We start from the raw sequence: 20,914 nt of genomic DNA on the forward strand, positions 1-20,914 counted from the left end.
CAGTTGTTTTACACACACACACACACACATACACACATACACACACACACACACACACACACACACACACACACACACACAGAAGACCAGTTGTAATCTCCTGATTCTACTGCCTCTACTTCCCAAGTTCTGGGATTATAGGCATGTTCCACAACAGCTAACATTTTTATAAATAATAATAGAAAATCCTTTATGGTACTTATAAGATATAATAAGAAGACACTTTATGTTGATTTTTTTCAAAGGTATTTATTTAATTCAGGTGCTAGGGGTTGAACCTAATACCTTGGATTTCTAAGGCAAGCATTCTGCCATTAAGCTATATTCCTAACCTGAATAAAATGAATAGTTTTTTTTTAAAATTCAGAATAATATTTTCTTACTATGGGGCGGGGTGCTGGTTTCTGAGAGTCTGCATACAAGAGCTTCTTCAGGGCCCGGTACTGTTTTTTCTGTTTTACTGTTATAAAGATATTTGATCCTCCCTGGTAAAATAAATAAATAAATAAACAAATAAGATATGAAATTGCATTTCACCAAATTCTCCCCTTTATTGATGTGTACTTCAGAAAACTAGACTTCAGTCTTTGCACAATCAAGTTTTGGTATTTCTATATAGAAAAATCCATATAAAATACACAGAGTATATGATAATCAACTATCTTTATTGCATGCTTTTCTTTTCATCTTTTCAGTTCGAGAGACAAGGAGACAAAGTAGAAGGCACGAGAGGCCTGCTGTGGCAAATTGATTTTAATAGATATGGTTTGTGCCTGTTTCCAAGCAGAAATAATTAAAATTAGAATTAAATAGTTTTGCATTTCTATAAATTCAAAATATGGTCAAATTTTACAAATGCAGTCAAAACATTTTTAAAAAATAATTCTGGAAGTGTATAGCATTTATTGAACAGTACTTTCTAGAGCTGACTTATTTTGTGTTTCTAGGGCTAATTTGGATATCTCAGACTGAATATCTAAACTAAAGATATTTAATTTGGAAAATAGTAATTGTTTATGCTTCGATCATAATCTGGGCTAGAAGTGACATGTGCCGCCAGCATGGAGCCCAGAAGCTAGCAATCCTAGGTTGGTACAGCATCAAATTAAATCATACACAGTCCCCTAGATTTCTGCATCCCTGCAGCAGAAGACTGCACGGTTAAACATTCACATGGCTTGGATTTATGAGGTATTGCTTTCTTTACTTAAAAAGTTGTTCTCTAACTTAGACTGTACCCATGCTTATGACTCTGAAGGCTTAGAATGCATTGAAGTGCAGAGCTCTTCTGGGGCTAGGGAGATGTCTGATGGCATCGCCTTGCAAGCAAGTGGACCTGAATTTGATCTTCAGAACACAGGTAAAGGTCCTGCATGATGACCTCACAGGTGATTCTGAGGCTGGTGGGGCAGAGACAGAAAGATCGCTGGGGTACACTGGCTAGCCAGGCTAGAGGGTTTAATGAGCTCTGGTCAATGGCTACTGAGAGAAGTTTTCTCAAGCAAGCAAACAAAAGAAAGAGTAGATTTCACCCCTCTGGTATGAAACCTTAAGTTTACCTTTGGCTTATATATGGATATCCACTTATGTGCACATACATCTTGTATCTACACATATATACCAACATACACACATACACATACACACACACACACACACACACACACACACACACACACTCTGAATAGGGCTGATGATGCCTGTGGATGGAAGTATCTTAAAATTGAGTCTTTCTGAGCCAATTAGAACTCAATAATTTTATGTATATCTGGAAGGATTTGTCTGCAAAATATCAAATTTAAAATACATTTAATTTCTATATGTCATCATTTAGGTCCTGTGCCTTACTGTAAAAACTACTGTATTTATACTTTAGCAATGCTTTGAATTTATCATGTGCCTACCTCAAAGAGTAGAGAGACCTTATCTAGTAAGTAATTTTTTTCTGAATGTATACATGTGGATATAGACACAGTAAAATTTTGTTATTTGGTTTTCATTACACTATTACATACAAACAAATGGGAATGTTTTAACTTTACCTCTTCTCTGAATATACTTTGAATATTGCAGATACATAAAGGCTGAGCATTTTTTTGTATTATTTACAATGTACATGAACATTAATTATTGTTATATTACATTTGTACCATGTAGAACTTACATTACACCAGGAAGACAATCCTAAAAATATTTTTGTAAAGTCAGATTTTAAGCATGTAGAAAGAATATTTATACTTATCTTAATTTTCTGCTTGTTGAAATTGTGAATAATAACACCAATCAGCATACAGAGAGGAAGAAATAACCCAAAGATAATAAAGATGATAAAGTAACTGTACATGTAGAGGTTGTACTCAAAACTAGGCTGCATGTTTACCTAAAATTAAATGTGAAAAAATTAGTAAAATATGGATACTAACCCTTTAAAATGCAAGACTTAGAAGACAAATGATGACAAGAACACCTGACCCTGATAGATAAAGTAAATCCTTTCCCGGCTTCTTGGTGGGAGGCCATCCTAGCTATATTCATTAGGAACTTTAAATGTGTTTACTTGGCTTAGTTATGGTTAAAAAAGATGATAATCATTCAAGCAGGATAACTAGGCCTCAACTTTTGCATACATTATTGGAAGGGAACTCAGTGCTGATGTGAAAAAATAAATTATTTTATGTAGATTAAATCACTTATTTTTCACTTTATGTGAATAAATAAGTGATTTAATATACATAAATTACTATTGTGACCCATGTTTAAATTAGCACCTTGACAATGACATTGTGAATGTCAGCTACTTACACCAACAGAATCAATTGCTGAATTCATAATACTGATCCATCCATTAAAGGTTGCCTGTTGAAAGTAAAATATATGTGAATCTTATAAAAAATTCTTTTATAGTGAATAAAAAGCAAACCTTAATTCAGTTTTGTTTAGTACTGTAGAACACTGAATGGTGGGGTTGGCCACACTTCAATGTACATTTATTGTCAGATTATTATTTTTACCTAATTCATTTCAAATTCATAAAATGATATGGTTTCAATAGACAAAGGAAACTGATATTAAAATTCTAACTACATGTTTATAAGCTTCAAAGTTGTACTTGTGGTCTTATTCTTGTGATTTGAATGGTGAACCTTGCATATCTGCTGGATATTGGACTAGTGAGTAACCATCACTCAGCGTTTTAAGTGATGGAAAGACAACAGCCATTCAAGCCAGACTGAAGGGCCGTGAACCTGTTACCAATGAGCAATGGTGCAAATCATCAAGTCCAGGAATTTCCTCCCCTGTGTCTGCACTGTCACCCCGCTTGCTTCTCCCACAAGAGACTCTACCTTACTGGATCTTGAAAGAAGCCTAGAACAGCATGCATCTCATAATTGTTATCAATCAGTTAATAATCACACAGCCATTTTATAATCTGTTCATTATCCACATAGTCTGTTCTTAGATGCAAGCTTGGACTCTAACTTGAACATGAATTTAATTTCAAATAGGTGGGAAAGTATACTCACCACTTGGAATAAAGAAAGAAAACCATTTCCAACATTATCAAAGTTCAGTTTTGCATTCTCCCACGGCATCGATTCATTAAATAGAAGGTTTTCACACTGACTCTTATTCATAACTTCAAATACAGGGAATCTTTCCCCCTTTGTTGGGTCAATGCATTCATAGAACTTGCCAGAAAATAAGTGCACTCCAATAACACTGAAAAGCAGCCAGATCATGAGGCAGACTAAGATCACGCCCACAGTGGGTAAGGTTGTTTTTATCAAAGCTCTCAGGACCACCTGGAGTATAAGAAAATGAGCATTTTAGGTAAGAAAAGAAAACCATTTTAATTTCTGATCAGCTTTAAAGTACTAATTGGTATAGTAACATATTGAGTCACATAACATGTATATCTAGAGTTTGAATATTTAATATCCAAGTAGCGGAACTAACTCAGCAGTCATTCACTTTTGATAAAAATTATACTATAAGTCAATATTCTTTCAAAAATTTGGCACATCATTAATAGGCAAGAGTTTAGTTTAAGAGATTAGTTTAAGTACTACACTAAAATCTTCATTTCAGTTAATTCTATACTATCTTAGAATGGCTAAGATAACTTAAGCTCAGTTCATGAATTAGATTATGTTTAAATATATAAAAGTGATAGAGAACAGGAAGAGAAGTGACTTGAGAGTTAAGAGTTTTGGTAAATTGGTCTTGCAAAGGAGACAATAAAGGAAAGGCACAGGGAATATGAAGCAACGGTGAATGTGTTAACAGTCAGAGCATAGATTGGCTCAGGAAACATGGCATCTCTAACTCAGACTCTTTTTTCCTCACTGAGCTACACTACTAATGAGCCAGGCGGGGTGAGAGGATGGCAAAGGATGTGAGCACCAGCCGCAGTCTGCAGTCGCTGTCTTCCTTTCCTCATCTCCCTTCAACAGCATAATTAGAACTTCGTTCTTCTTACTGCACTGAAACTTTCGCCTCAAAATTGAACTGCTTGTTATACCCAACAGAATTTCTTCATACTATAGAGGTCTGTTTTGCCCTTGCTAGGAATTTATATTTTTATTTTGTTTCCTCCCCAGAAGCACCATCAATTCTGTTTTCCATCATCAGTCAAAACATTTTTTTTTTTGCTGTTGTTCTATCTTCTCCACACTTCTCTGCTTATGTGCCATGAATTTATGTTCTTGGATTAATGTTTTGACTTAAGGTATGTTTTCGATCACTTTACTATAACCCTAAAATGAAGCTACTAGACGTTTGCTGATATTGTAGATATTTGGGCATTTATATTGTTGAACCCATTGGTTATCTTTATATTGTTCAGAGAAGCCTTTAGCATCCACATGGGGAGAAAGCACAAGTATGAATTAACTGTGTGTGATGTGTGACTTTAAGTGAATTTATTTATAAAAAAGTGAAGCTCACATTAATTTAGTAAATACTATACGAACTACCCCAGTTTAGTTTGGATGTGGAAAAAGCATAAATGTCCATCAAATAGTGAATGGATAATTAAAATGTTGTCTACATACAACAACACTTTATTCAGCTGTGAAAAAATAAAACAAGATTATGGAATGTCTATGTAAATGGATTGCTTTGGAAAGCACTACATTTAATGAAGTGACGTGGAATTACCAACATTGCATGTGACGTATCACTCATATGTGATCATAGCATTGAATTGTTGTGTTTATGTGTTTAACTTGAACTGAAAAGGGACCATTGGTGGCAAAGGAGGATAAGGATCTTAAGGGGAGAATAGAGTGTAGGTGATATAAGAAACAGTAGAGGAATAATAAGGAACAAGGTCTAAGTGGGGTGGGGTACAGATAGTAACTGGGGGAAGAACAACTAACATGAAGGGTGTCTCTAAAGCCTGTGGAAGCCTACTGTTTTACAAGCTTCATATATATGATATGTACATATGTGTATATACATATATGTAGATATTGTAGGTGTGTAAGTATATATATATATATATATATATATATATATATATATGTGTGTGTGTGTGTGTGTGTGTGTGTGTGTGTGTGTGTGTGTCTGTGTCTGTGTGTCTGTGTGTCTGTGTGTGTCTGTGTGTGTGAAATTGAAGGCACCCTACATAGGGGATGATGCTTATTCCAAAGCCATAGATTGTTAAATAAAAAAGCCTAAGGCAAGCGTGGAATACCCCCATAAGTTGTTGGTCAGAGATGACCCCGAGGTCCCCAGCACAATACAGAGTACTGTCATTGTTTTTAGTCTTTCAACAGAACTTGATGGTAAGGCCTTATTGCTAAAGACACCATACACATTGGTCATAGAATCTGGAGTAATCAACCTGGTTCTGACTAGGAAACTGCGTCCATACTAGTTTTCCTCTTGCTACAAAGTGCTGGGCAGACTGCTGGGCATTAAGGGATTCTTCAAATGTCTTCCTCGGCTGCGAATGCTGTGAACTGCAATAACTACTGCTGAGGTAAGATATGGCCAAGGTGAAATAGCTGCAGATATTACAGGAATAATTATCTGATATCTGGTTGGATATTAGGTGTCCTACTCAGGAGGACAGAGATGCTTGCTTGGTACTGCATAACTGGCAAAAATAAAAAAATAAAAACACCCATGGTTTTGGAGTTAACAGTTCTAGGTATAGGTCTATGGTTATTATTTTGATAAATAGTCATGGTACCAAATGATTTCATTAATTTGACTTTCTCTTCCTGTAAATTAGTGCAATTCTTAGACATCATCAGATGTTCCTTTGTGCATTGGATAATGGTTAATGCAGAAAAAAATGAATGTCAAGAACATGAATAAGTGCTCAGCCACGAATCGAACATTTAAATCCTTTTTTCTCCCTAAGATTCAGACCATGGCAGAATAAGGGGCAGAAAAAATTGTCAGAGACATAGGTTAGAAATGACCAGGGTTAAACAATGTGTTTTAGACAAGACAGGCCCCTGCATTCATGAACTGACAGCACCTACACGGGTTAAACAAGTCAACATTGTAGCATGGAGTAGAGATGAGTTCCTGAGAACCTATTCCTAGCTGAAGATCCAGGGATAGTAATGACTTCTGTGGAGTGAGAGTCACTTTCCTTTGAGTGTTTGGCCCCATATGGGTCAACTATATTCCAGTAGATTTCTCACTCCCAGAAGCATATGGTCAGTATAAACTATAAAATGAGCATTAAATAAAAGAGGAGAAGAAGACATGATATTGGTGTGAGATATAGGGAGGTGGGGGTTGATCTGGGAGAAGTTGAAGGGAATTTTTTGTGTAAATATGATCAAAATACATTTTAAAAATTAATTTACAGTTCATTGAAATACTAAAGTAGTTAATAAACTGAAGTGTTTTCCTGATGTTGCCCCATATATACGTATACATTTGTATTGTATGTCCTATATACAATATAATTTTAATACACAAATATGATACAAATATACACATAAATATGAGGGTTAGAAATATATCGTTTCTGAAACTGTATTTAATTTCTCATCCTTTACTTGTCTTTACCTATTTCATTTGTTTTCATGTGTTATGAGGTTCCAAAACATCACTAAAGTGTGACTAGCAAAGCTTTTCTATTTATAGAGAAGATATACTATTTGCTTGTTTAAAAATAACCATTTACACCAAGAATCAAGCTTGTTAATTGATGGAAATCTATGGTTTTAAAGGAGAACTGACAGATGAGTTTTAAATATGTCTTACCTTCATCCTTTCAAACTGAGACAGAACTCTTAGTGCTCGAAGGAACTTTATTGATGTAAGAGGGCTCAGATCTTCTCGAGTTTTGCCTATTAAGCTAAGACAGAACACCTGCACATATGTAAAAAGAAGAGTTAATATGATTGCCACATAAGCATACGGGGATGGAGATGCAAAGAGCTTTGAGTAGAGCTGCAGTGTCCTTTGGGATCTCTTATGGAGTAGATCTAATCATCAAAATTGACTTAGAAGGCAGAGGTCACGTATTGAAAGTCATTAATTGTCAGCAGAAAAACCTCCATAGAAGCCTCCATAGTTGCTCATAGCATAGACAATCATCTATTCATTGGGTAGACATTATCTGCTATATGATATGCCTAGAAGGCATAGTGGATAAAGGAGGGAGAATAATAGTCAGAAAATCTTTGCCTTAATAAAGTTTATCTTTGAGTGTGGAAAGACAAAGTATAACCTGACAAGGGAGTACATTACATAATACTCATAGGCACTATGGAAGTGAAGGAAGATGACAAGAAAATACTGGGGTGGCTGTAGATTTTATTAGGAAGCACAGGATGATGGAACTTCAAAGGTTCCATTTCAGCTATAACATAAACACTTGCAAAATCCCAGGTGAAAGAATGAATTTCGAGCCAATAAGATGGAAGTCATATTGATTAATTTGAAGAAGCACTTCAAAATCCATTGCTGGTAGATCATCTACTGATAATTGGAGTGGGTGGGAAGTATAGTAGCAGGCAATCTCATCGCATTATGTTAGTCTCAAATGCATAGAGATTCATCTGCCTCCATCCACCTCCTGGGAGCTGGAACTAAAGACTTACACCACCACCACCCCATCCTGAGAGACTTTTAATTATAAAAAGTTGGCTTTTGCTCTGAGAAGGATAGACTGTTAATAGGGTTCCACTAAGAGAAGTGCATTTACTGACTTCAACTTTTGACTTTTTCATCTTGGTTTCTGTGCAGAAAAATCACAGAAGCCGGAATGTTAGCTTGACACAATGATTCACAAGAGAATCCCTGATACTGTGAGGATTGTTCTGATGACAATAAATATTCAAATTGTGGGTACATTATTTAAATGCCAAATTAATAGAATTTAAAGATTTTTAGTGATTTTTAACGATCTTGTTCAATAAACTCCTGTTATCAGTAGCTCCATGTGTGAATTATTGTAATAACCTAGAATTGTAATATTGCATGTGTCAAGTTGTGCATTGATGGGGCATGAATAGACATTAAATATTACAGATGTGGAAATGTAGAAAATGAGATGTTTGTGTGAAGGTTGTATGGACGGAAGAGGAAGCAATAAGGTCAAAGGGTGAGAGTGAACAGAGGAGAATAGTGCTTAAAATACATACAATACCCCTGTGGTTAGATTATGAAATGCTGGAAGAAGCTGAGAAGGAGGGCAATCCTATAGGAAGACCAGCAGTCTCAAATAACCTGAACCCCCGAGATCTCTCTCAGACACTGAGCCACCAACCAGGCAGCGTACACCAGCTTATATGAGGCTCCCAACACATATACAGCAAAGGATTGCCAGGTAAGACCTCAGTCAGGGAAGATGTACCTAACCCAGGAGAGACTTGGGGCCCCAGGTAGTGGGGAGGTCTGGTGGGGTGGGAGTGGAAACATCCTCTTGGAGATGGGAGTAGGAGGAGTTGTGGGATGTGGAACAGTCAGAGGGTGGATTGGGAGGGGGATAAAGTCTGGAGTGTAAAAAGAGATTAAAGAATAAATAAATGAATAAGTAAATAAGTAAATACATAAGAAGGAAAGTGAAAAAAAGAAAAAAAAATACGTACAATAACGACCATGAAGTCCAGCTTGTACCAGTTGTTAGAGAAAAAGGCTTTAAAGCCATAAGCCACCCACTTGAGAAGCATCTCCAGAATGAAGATGTATGCAAATATCATGTCCGCATATTCCAGTAAGATTTTAATGGTTTTTCTCTGATCAATATATATGTCTTCAAGAGCCTGTAATTAAAATTTTACATGGCAATATGCAAAATATTCTAGGAGCTCTGATTATATGGGATTAAATTCAATTTCAAATCTGATGAGACATAAAATGAAGATAAAGAAGGACATTTCATAGTGAAAAGTGACTGACTTTCACAAATCCCTATGTATAGGTAATAGCAGGTTGTATGTAAACATACTTTGAAAAATGGAACTAAAATATCTAGAAAAAAATGAATTGTAGCGGGTTGATTTTACACATAGATTTTGATACCTAGTACCCAACAGACAAAGTGTTTTCCATCTTAGTACTAACCTGGGCTGACCCTGCTTAGCTTTTAAGATCAGTAAAATCAGGCATGCACATTTTGGCAAGGCCACAAAACAAAAATCCACCATTACTCCATCAGTAAGACTATAACAAACGAAGCCCAAAGAATTAGGAAATGAAATAATTGCAATGAATTGCACCCAATATATCATGACACCTACTTTTAAAGGATATATTGAGTTGTGCAGTTGATTCTACAATTGTCACCTGAAACTCTCAATGTTCACCAAACGTAATTCTACAGAAACAGCAAATGTTGCTAGATAACATGACTGAAACTCGCTAGCTGACAACTTGGTCCAACAGGAACCCTCTCAATTGAGAGGCAGTATTTTCACTATTTCAAGGACACGTCTCAGTCAGCTGCCATCAGTTATAAACATATGATAGACAATCCCTATTCCCACTCAAGGTGGGACTCTGGGGTATTTTTGGACTCCAGAGTATTTTTGTAATATCCACTAAATCTGTTTCTGCCTGAGGACCATGACAAATTTTCAATAAGTAAGGTATTTTTTTTAAGAACACCTTTTAAAAGATCTAATTTTACCTACTTCCTGTATCCCATCAGTACAAACAAAAGCCTGTATCAAGTGGCTAGGGTATTACTAAGGAAGGGAACTGCTACATTCTGAAAGCATGGGCCATATGTAGGATATTGTAAGAATTAGGAGAATAGTATTGGGAGTGAATCATAAAGGAATAGTTAGTGTATTCTTAGTTTGCTGTAAAGATCACTGCAATTTGCTGTCTGAGAAGTAATAAATTTATGTTCTTATACGTCTTGAAATATGATACCTGTAATTAATTTCTTTATGTGAAAATCAGTATCCGAAGAGTGAATTTTCTTTGTTTTAATTTGGTCTTGTGACATCTTCTTTCATCTTGAAGGCATACCACTCCGGTCTCTACTTTCATCCTCATTTTTTTTATTTATTATTATTTTCTTTATTTACATTTCAAATGCTATCCCGAAAGTTCCCCATACCCCATCCCCGCCCTTGATCCCCTACCCACCCACTCCCACTACTTGGCCCTGGCCTTCCCCTGTGCTGGGTCATATAAAGTTTACAAGACCAAGGGGCCTCTCTTCCCAGTGATGGCTGATTAGGTCATCTTCTGCTACATATGCAGCTAGAGACTCGAGCTCAGTGGGTACTGGTTAGTTCATATTGTTTCAACTACAGGGTTGCAGCCCCCTTCAGTTCCTTGGGTACTTTCTCTAGCTCCTCCATTGGGGGCCCTGTGTTCCATCCAACAGCTGACTGTGAGCATCCACTTCTGTGTTTGCCAGGCACTGGCATAGCCTCACAAGTGGCCGCTATATCAGGGTCCCTTCAGCAGAATCTTGCTGGCATGTGCATTAGTATCTAGGTTTGGTGGCTGATGATGGGATGGATTCCCGGATGGGGTAGTCTCTAGATAGTCCATCCTTTCATCTTAGCTCTTAATTTTGTCTCTGTACCTATATCCTTTCATGTGTATTTTGTTCGTTATTCTAAGGATCCACACAATGGTCATCCTTCTTGGTTTTCCTGTGTTTTGCAAAATGTATCTTGGGTATTCTAAGTTTCTGGGCTAATATCTGCTTATCAGTGAGTGCATATCTAGTGACTTCTTTTGTGATTGGGTTACCTCACTAAGGATGATATCCTCCAGACACATCCTCATTTTAATAGTGCTTTGGCTCTAATGCTTGCATCTTGTGTCTATAAGGACCACTGTGCTTAATGCTGATTTGTATGGAGAACCTAGGGTCACCTGCTCTCTTCAAGATCCTGAATTTAGTCCCATTGTCAGATATCTTTTGTCATTTAAGTGAGGATAGATGTGGGCCTTATTATATGGACACAATTAGGGGTCATTATTCAGATAGCCATTGAATCAAAGAACCAGGGCACAAGGCTGTATGAGAGGACAGGATCACTACTATGAAGATACTTTCCAGTGATACAAAGCTGCACCTCAACTTAGCCTGCTACATTATGATGTCCTGGGAATTGAACATTATACATAAACAAGGAATGGAAAGTTCACAAGAATCTCTAGGGGAAAATGCTACTAAAAAAAGACAATGCTCTCTGGAGTACCTCAGGCCCAAAGGCAAAATTCTGTGCTTGAGAGAATACTGGTCTAACCTATTTATAAGGTGACTTGAATTACTTATTTCTTTTCAGTTGGATCTAGTGAAAGAGGGGTTATCGGAAATTTTAGCTACACTCTTTGTAGCCTGTCAATTTGAGCCATAGGAAGATAGCATAATATCTTCAAAGGGAACTTGTGATGGAGAAAGAAACTGCAAGGAACACCTGGCCATCTTCCTGGGGGGTTGTCCAAGCCTTCTGTTCCCTCACCTTTAAGGTAAGGGACTTTGAACGTGTTTGTTCCTGGACAGAATAGAACACTGGATGTCAGAGTAGGTGCTCCATACAAGCTGAGATGTCATTTGACTGACTTTTGGACTGCTTGTACCAAGAAATTTTTTTTTTAAAAAAAGAAAGGGTTTATCAGGCAAACAGGGATGACTGACACGTCATCACTGCAAAGTGATATGCTATACAACAAAAGGAATGAGGAGGAAACACACATGCACCTCCTATGGGAAAAAATTTATGAAGATCAAAAATGTATAAAGTGAAGAAGAAATCCACAAATAGATGGCTACCCATGGAGAAACTTATTGTGTGTAGTCAGAATATGGTTGTAGACTTCTGATGCTTGTTATCAACCAAGTCATAGCTACTTGGACTAGTTCATTTGTTTTTTCTCAGACACTAATTTTCAGTGACTTTTACCACAATTTTAGGAAAGCACACTATACCAATTTGGGGGTGTTAAACTGTGGAATTTATTAATGAGTAAAACTTTAATAAAATCAGTAGAACCAAGTATATATTTTCACTTTCTTTTCCAATTACAAACTGTACACTTTGAAATCATTGTTTAATTTTGATACTTAAATATCAATATTAAACATTTGTATATATTATAAATATAAAGTTTACCATAAACATACCACTGATATAAATTTAAATAACTTAAAATAGTATTAATATCAAATTTACTATCTAATCATCTACAAATAATGTTTCTAGTAAGGCATGATGTATTTTCTAATGCTAACAGAGTGCAGAAAATGAACTCTGCTGTTATATTAAGTATTCTGAGTAAAGTCATTTGGCATAGTGACAATCTGAATTGCTAGTCGTAGAGCGTATTTTCACATGACATTTCCTGAGGCTGAGAGCTCACCAGAGTGCCTGTGCAGAGCAGAGTGACCAAGCCAATGAAACACTCAAACCAGCTGTTCTCCACTATCTTGCAGCAAGTTTTCCTGATGTTCTTCCAAATCTTTCCATTCCTAGATTCTCTACTGACTTGACCAGTTGAAGATTTGCGTTCATAACCTGCCAAGAATGGAACTGTTAGAAGCAACCATTTAGGAAACTCACAAAGGATAAACATCTCAGTTTTAGAGGCTCTACTGATGACTTATTTACTGATTCTGAGACAGATGCTCTGCGATTCACAGACATTTGCCTTTATCCCACCACTCAGTGTCTGCGATCAGTAAGGAAATGAGAAGAACCGAACTTGTGGATTTGAAAGAAGGAGAAATTAGATACATAAGTTCAATATAACAGAATGTCCTTTAACCCTAGAGGAAAAAGAACTAATATGAAGGAAATCAGTTCGCCAGTGCTACCCGAAAATGTGCACATGCTACCCTAAAATGTGCACACATGTGAAATAGCTTGTCAATCAAGTCTTGAATATTTGGTACAATCATTTAAGACACAATTACTCATATTGACATAAATAATGGTAAGTCAACACATTTTCCCTGAAATTGATTCTTAAACAGCATAGAAATGGAGAGAACCTGAGTGAGACAATTTACACAGGTACTCAGGAATCCAAGTACGTCATGAGTTCAGTACTTGTAGCTGTAAGAAGCCTGCCTTCCTGTCAGAGAGTTAGCACAAACAAATCTATGGCTCAGTAAATAAGTGATTATTAGGGTGTGTGAAAAACTGGATTTGAGTGTAAGTTAAAGTTAAAAAATTAATTTTAGTGTGCTCTTAGTGTCAGAATATGCTTCTTACTAAAACTTGAATATATTTCCACCATTGTCTAAGTTGATCAATGCCCTTGAACTTAAGTTGTTGAAATATTTGTGTGTGTGTACACACATACATCTCTCTCTTTCTTTGTCTCTGTCTCTTTCTCAGTCTCTGTTTGTCTCTGTCTGTCTCTGTCTGTCTGTCTGTCTGTCTGTCTCTCTCTGTGTGTGTGTGTGTGTGTGTGTGTGTGTGTATGTGTGTGTGTATAAGTGTGTGGTGGTGCACTTGCACATGTGGGTTCTTGAGAAGTTGATGCAGGGATGTCTCTCTTAATTGCTTCTACATCTATATTTTGAGACAGGTCTCTCACTGAACTTGGAACTCACCTTTTCCACTAGACTGGCTGGCCTGCAGGTTCCTTGATCCACCTGTGTCTGCTTCACCAACACAGGGATTATAGACATGACTGCCAGGCTTAGCTTTTACATACACGCTTGGGATGCAAGTTCTGGTCTTTCTGGATTATATAGCAAGTGCTCTATCCATATAATATCTACCCTGAGCCATTATTTGAACCACAAGTATTCTTATTTTAAAGCTATCAATTGAGCATTTTTTGGCAGTCGGTAATTTAATAACTGCAATAATTTCCAGTCTAAATCTCTAGTAATTTATTAATTTTGCTAGTAAACAAATTTGAATTATAAATCACTAAGAAGTAAATAGTATATATCTAGTGTGCCAAAGAGTTCTCTGAAATTATATTTCATATGTACCAATCTTTATATACATATATAAGCATATAATTATGCTTTATTTTTGTATAAAGTATATAGAAAATTAAGTTGACTCAATTCATAAAGTCAAAATTATTTTACTTGTAATCTATATAGTGTCAATTTAGTTACACTTCCTGCTCTAGTATAATGTATTTAGTTTTATCAGCTAAAGTATGTGATTAAATAAAAGCTTTAGATATATTCTTAGTATTATTTATACCATGAAATGTACATTTGAGTAAACTATCAATATCATTCCACTAATCACAAGTTCTCAGAGTTCCTTTCTGTATCAGCAATGTCAGTCACTATCTCTATAGGCTGACTCAGTGGGCTAGGATGCTGCTGCTGCTGCTGCTGCTGCTGCTGGGTGTTGCTCTTCTTGGAAAAGGTTATCTTCTAGGATTGCACACACAAATGGATACCCTACCCCACAAAAATAAATTTATCTGTGTAACCATTTTCTGAAGTTCATTACTGTTTAGATCAGAAGGCAGTGCTGGGAAGAGTAAATGGACAGACAGACAGACAGACAGACAGACAGACAGACAGACAGACAGATAGACAGATGAAATGAAGCTGTTGATGTCAGAGACAGCTTTCAACTACCACATTACACTGTACCAAACAGACTCTTTTTCTTTTCCAAAAAATGATTTTTTCTTGATATTTATTGTATCTGTTAAGTTATAGGTGTGCTGATATGCCCACATTTCAATATTTATGTAACTTTTTTACAATTAAAGTTCTAAGTAAATACTGCATCATTAATGAAATTCAGAAATATAGTCTATTTTAGAATAAAGTTACTAAAGAAACAACTACTTGCCATTTTTATGAAGCTTTGACTTTTCATGTTCATAGACCATTTCTTCTTCTTCAGAAATAGCAATATCAACTGTGCTGCACTCAGATGAACTAGATTGCTTCATTTTCTAGAAAAAAATATAGCCCCAACAAAATGTTACAGTCAATGTTTAACTTGATTATTGTGGGTCTGTTTCATTTTCAGAAGTAAATATAATATACAAAAGAATTATTATTAAAGTTAAAATGAAATTTATTGTCTACTCAGTGGAAGAATGAATTATTGTGATGTACCTGCCTAATTAAAACAACACATATATGTCCCATGTGAATTGTCTTAAAATTCATAACATAATTATTTTATAAACAGTGAGTCCTTTATACCTAAACTTTTATTTTATTCCAAGTTATTTTCACTTAAGTATTTCAAAGTAACATAAAAGCAAATATATACATAGCAAATTTCATTTCAGGTTGGCCACATGTGGGTTCTTCAGAAGTTGATGCAGGGATGTCTCTCTTAATTGCTTCTACATCTATGTTTTGAGACAGGTCTCTCATTGAACTTGGAACTCTCCTTTTCCACTAGACTGGCTGGCCTGCAGGTTCCTTGATCCACCTGTGTCTGCTTCACCAACACAGGGATTATAGACATGCCTGCCAGGCTTAGCTTTTATGTACACGCTTGGGATGCAAGTTCTGGTCCTTCTGGATTATATAGCAAGTGCTCCTGAACTTGTATCAGAAGACACATTTGAGACATTATAATAGACCACATATACCTAACCAGCAGAGGTTTGAGGAAAGGGCTGCCAGGTACAATGGGGACATGGAGAAGCTGTAATCTGTCCTTCTCTGAGACCTTAGACTGACCTGAGATGATGCCCAATGAGACTCAGAGCTTGAAGCTGATACAGCACATAGTGTTCTGTGTAAGAATGGCTCTTACTGAACTGTACCTTTTGATAATGCATTAAAGGTATTTCCAAGTGGAAAGGATACAACATTAAATATTTCAGAAGCTAAGTGAACAACAATATCTAGCCTTTTAAATGTGTTTGTTATTTTTTTCTAATTTAGGAATTTATAAAGTTACCAACTAGTCACAATTCAAACTATTGACTTTATTATTATTTTTTTAGTCTTAATCTATTATATTTTTATATATGGTAGACATGAATGGACTAAAATTTCATTCTTAGCAAGCAAGAAAGAATCATGTCCTACTCTTTTAAGCTATTCTCATATCTTAAAGATGATAATGCACAAGGAATTCGCATCTCCCAATCATACACCTTGATTTTTACAAAGGTATGTATGTGCTTTAAACATGATTTTCATCATCACAAATTGTCTTACTTATTGATTTATAGAATTTCACAATTATACCATCTTATATTTCCAGAATACCACTTTACTCTAGGCAAATTCGCTACTATTTCTCATACTTCTTTCCTCATTTTCAGATGAAGAAACTAAAGCTTGGACACTTAATTAGTTTGTTAAAACCATGAAACCCAGTAGTTAGGTAAAGTGGATTTAGGATCAAATGTGCAATTTAACTCTATAACATCAGTATTGACTTACTTCTTTTGAACAAAGCCACAAATCCACACTAAACGATGAGTATAATAGAATACCTTACCTCTTTACTGCCTCCATTCCCAGACTTGCTCCGAATCTCCTTGTTATCCAGATTTTCTATATCAGATTCTCCTGAAGCAATCGGCACAGTTTCAGAGGCACTGGGACTAGCAATCAGCGATTGGCTCTCAGATTCAGTCACTGGAGTTTTCTCAGTGCTGCTGCTCTGGTCCTTATATCTGAGGAAAGTTTGGGTGTTGCTCAGTTCAGACAGAGTATGGCCTGAAATATTCCCTTTGACACTTGGATCACATGTTTGGTCTGTTGCTTCTGTAGGAACACGTCTTTCTGTGCACATTATTTTAAGAAGCACAGAGTTTATTCCCGACTTTATCCTTGCCATGGCAAGCTGAAGGTTTTTGGCTTCTTTGTTCACTTCTGTTGCAGCATCATAGTAACTGAAAGAGCTCACCAATGTCACAAATAGGTAAAGTATCTTTAAAAAAAAAAAGGAAAAATGACATTTAATGTATCTTGCTTGTTTTGTTTAATATGATTTAAAACAGACCTTGGAAAGTTCTAGTCTGAGACTTGAAAATTTATCAACTGCACCACAGTGCTCATTGGTCGGTGCCTTGCTAGCAGATTATGTGAACAGACTTCTGTTTTGTTGTTTGGTGAGTTGCTGGTTTTGCTGGTGTAGTTACAGTGATTTTCTCTTGATGCTAAAGATTGAGCAAGAGGACTCGGGGACTTGTGACTGCTATCAGGAATTTTACTACTCCACCAAACAACGAATTGTAAGTTCACAACACCCAGCTCTGTAGTTTGGTTTGTTTCTGTTTCCGGGGTAAAAAAATATAAGATTTAGAGATGTCAAATCTAAAGGCTATTCTAGATTGTCCTATGTCAAAATCTTGCCTCCTCGTGGGGCCAAGTTTCCTTAAAGTGAGAGAACAAACTCTAACTTAGAAACAGGTAGTATGACAAGTGGCAGATAAGCACTTTACTAACAAATGCCCAAATGGGAAAGCCCATTTTCACTTGAGTTCAGTCCAGCAACATGCGCAAACACCCTGCAAATCTCCAGCGAGTTAGGCAGAGTACTGAGCTCAACTACTACTTTTAAAGGCATGGGAACAGTCACTACATAAAATATTGTCTCATAGTAAATGGATACAGACAACTTATGCAAAAACTGATTCAAAATCATTGTATATAAACTACTTTCAAAGCAACAGTAGTGCATATTTTGACTTTGCTATCACTTAGAAATATAATCAAGTCCTGTTTAATTTACAGACAACCATTTTGATCCTGTTTTCAATTGCTGCATATATGTATAGATATGTATGTATACACTATTTTTAGATTATTGTTTTTCCCTTTTTAAGTGTTTTGCAAAACAATTTATTTCCACGACGTAAGAAAAAGAAAATTTAAAGAAATCTATAAGAAAATATAAGAAAAACAAGAAAATATCAAGTCCTCTTTTTGTTCTGTGGGACATATTTAAAAATTTTTTTATGCCATATGATTGATTTAGAAGCAGTGAAGTTTCCTTAATCAGTTCATTTGGCAGCAGTTCAATGGTAAAGAAACTGAAAATTAAAAGCTTTTTTTCCTTATCTAATGCAGAACCCTTGTATACGTATTGGTTTACAATCATTGGTGCACTGCTTGGTCAACTAAGAATAAAAAAAAATCATTGTCTACTGACAAGTTCACAACATATCCATAGCATCAGTATCTGTGAGCCTGTATCCGAGGCACGAGTGCCCCATTAACAGTTCCCCAGGTAATGGCAGTGTGCAGGTAGGTTGACAAGCACTGTTGTATTTAAGGGCTTCTTAAAATTTAATGGAGAAACAAATCTTTTGGGACTAGAGTTACAAGGAGAATTATGCTTCCATGTACCTGTATGGAATTGGAAACTACAGGTCTAACCACTTCCACATGATGTCAAAGCTACTTTGATTAACCATGTTATGATTGTGTGCTAGCCAATAGAAATGTGGAAATCACACATGTAATATTAAAGAAAGGATATATCAATTCATTTCATTAAACTATATGCTTATAAATATTAAAATAATATAAATACAAATCTATTAATAACATACATTCTTTGGGAATAAGACAAATCCAGTATATATTTTTCAGGTACTACATGGCTCATATTGGACAAATTGTGTTTCAATTGGTAATCACCAAGTAGCCACTATTTTGGACAACACAGCTATAGATCACTTGATTCTATCAATCCATCAAATACAAACATATACAGTATAGCAGGGTTTGGTTTTTGTTGTTATTGTTGTTAAGAAAAAATAAAGGCAACTAATACTTACCAGTAAGTTTCCAATTAAAATGACCATCATGTAAAAAGGAATACACCAGGCCTGGCCTGCAACTTCCATACACTCCCATAACGTCTCTATCCATTCTCCACAGAGGATTCGGAACACGGTCATGTAGGCATGAAGGAAGTCACTCATGTGCCAGCGTTGGGGTTGGCAGTCTTTTTCTATGTGGCAGACACAATCTTTGTAACTTTGACCAAGCAGCTTCATGCCGAACACAGCAGAGAAGTAAACGAATATGCAGAGCAGCAGGACCAAATCTTTCAGAGCCATCAATGAGCTACCAAGGGTGCTCATCAAACTCTTAAATGGTGGTCCATATTTCCCCAGTTTTATAAATATCAACTAATAGACAAATGTAAAATAAAAGAGAAAAAAATCAACAGAAGGTCAGTGTTGATTATGATACACAATTAAAGTTTCATCAGAATCATGTAGTCATTTATATATAGATTTTAAAGTCATATCAATTTCAACATTATTGATAAAAACAAGTGATTACATTCATAATGCATCTTATACATTTTATAATTTTATAAACTAATTCTATATATATTTTCTAAACCTACTTGTTAATTCACAGTCACTATTATATTTTTCTTATTGTGACAGGTTGATATTTTAATATCTGGTGGGCATAAATATCCAGTCTTTGTTTTGTTTTTCTTTATAACATATTTGGTTTTTCTTAACATTAACTTTCTCCAACATTTATGTGCATTGAAAACATTAAGTATCATGTTCAGAACTAAAAGAATTTTACAGAGGATCTACTATTTCTATTTAAAAATGTTTTAATATTGTCCTTTATGTTCAAGAAAGTGAGATATACTACAATAAAATAAAAATTGGTCTTGAATTCTACTTACTGGGATTGGTATAAAAATAGCTAGTCCTTCAACATCTGCTAGTAAAATACTTGTTAACCCCCAAACCACAAGTATACTGTCAAAAATATTCCAGCTTATTTGAAAATACCCATATGGATGCATAGCGATTATCTTCAAAATCATTTCTATTGTGTAAATTCCAATAAAAACCTGAAAGGAAACCAAACATATGGTAAGAACATTTCTCCAGTAGCAGTTGACACTTAATACACAGACCTGTGTCATGCAGGGAAAGTCACACTCACACACAGACCTGTGTCATGGTGGGAGCACCACACTCACACACAGACCTGTGTCATGGTGGGAGCACCACACTCACACAGGCCTGTGTCATGCAGGGAGCACCACACTCACACACAGACCTGTGACATGGTGGGAGCACCACACTCAAACACAGACCTGTGTCATGCAGGGAGCACCACACTCACACACAGACCTGTGTCATGCAGGGAGCACCACACTCACACACAGACCTGTGTCATGCAGCGAGTGCCACACTCACACACAGACCTGTGTCATGCAGGGAGCACCACACTCACACACAGGCCTGTGCCATGCAGGGAGCATCACACTCACACACAGGCCTGTGCCATGCAGGGAGCATCACACTCACACACAGACCTATGACATGCAGGGAGCACCACACTCACACACAGGCCTGTGTCATTCAGGGAGTGCCACACTCACACACAGACCTGTGTCATGCAGGGAGTGCCACACTCACACACAGACCTGTGTCATGCAGGGAGCACCACACTCACACACAGACCTGTGACATGCAGGGAAAGTCACACTCACACACAGGCCTGTGACTTAGAGAGAGAGCTCCATACTCACACACAGGCCTGTGTCATGCAGGGAGCACCACACTC

General features: G+C 36.4%; 1 protein-coding gene across 1 annotated transcript in view; it reads right to left on the reverse strand.

Annotated features, from left to right (window-relative positions):
* Positions 1 to 20,914, reverse strand: part of Scn7a (sodium voltage-gated channel alpha subunit 7) — an 85,238-nt gene that overhangs the window by 6,870 nt on the left and 57,454 nt on the right. Inside the window, exons 13-23 of the mRNA XM_029537080.1 lie at positions 20,022 to 20,192; positions 19,141 to 19,497; positions 16,851 to 17,285; positions 15,228 to 15,333; positions 12,808 to 12,962; positions 9,066 to 9,239; positions 7,234 to 7,341; positions 3,525 to 3,803; positions 2,803 to 2,856; positions 2,243 to 2,380; positions 384 to 488 (exon numbers count right to left, since the gene is read on the reverse strand). Of these exons, the coding sequence (XP_029392940.1) occupies positions 384 to 488; positions 2,243 to 2,380; positions 2,803 to 2,856; positions 3,525 to 3,803; positions 7,234 to 7,341; positions 9,066 to 9,239; positions 12,808 to 12,962; positions 15,228 to 15,333; positions 16,851 to 17,285; positions 19,141 to 19,497; positions 20,022 to 20,192 (2,082 nt within the window). The remainder of the gene's footprint in view (positions 1 to 383; positions 489 to 2,242; positions 2,381 to 2,802; positions 2,857 to 3,524; positions 3,804 to 7,233; positions 7,342 to 9,065; positions 9,240 to 12,807; positions 12,963 to 15,227; positions 15,334 to 16,850; positions 17,286 to 19,140; positions 19,498 to 20,021; positions 20,193 to 20,914) is intronic.

Source organism: Mus pahari, chromosome 3 (genome assembly GCF_900095145.1).
Source record: "Mus pahari chromosome 3, PAHARI_EIJ_v1.1, whole genome shotgun sequence".
NCBI classification, from domain to species: Eukaryota; Metazoa; Chordata; class Mammalia; order Rodentia; family Muridae; genus Mus; species Mus pahari.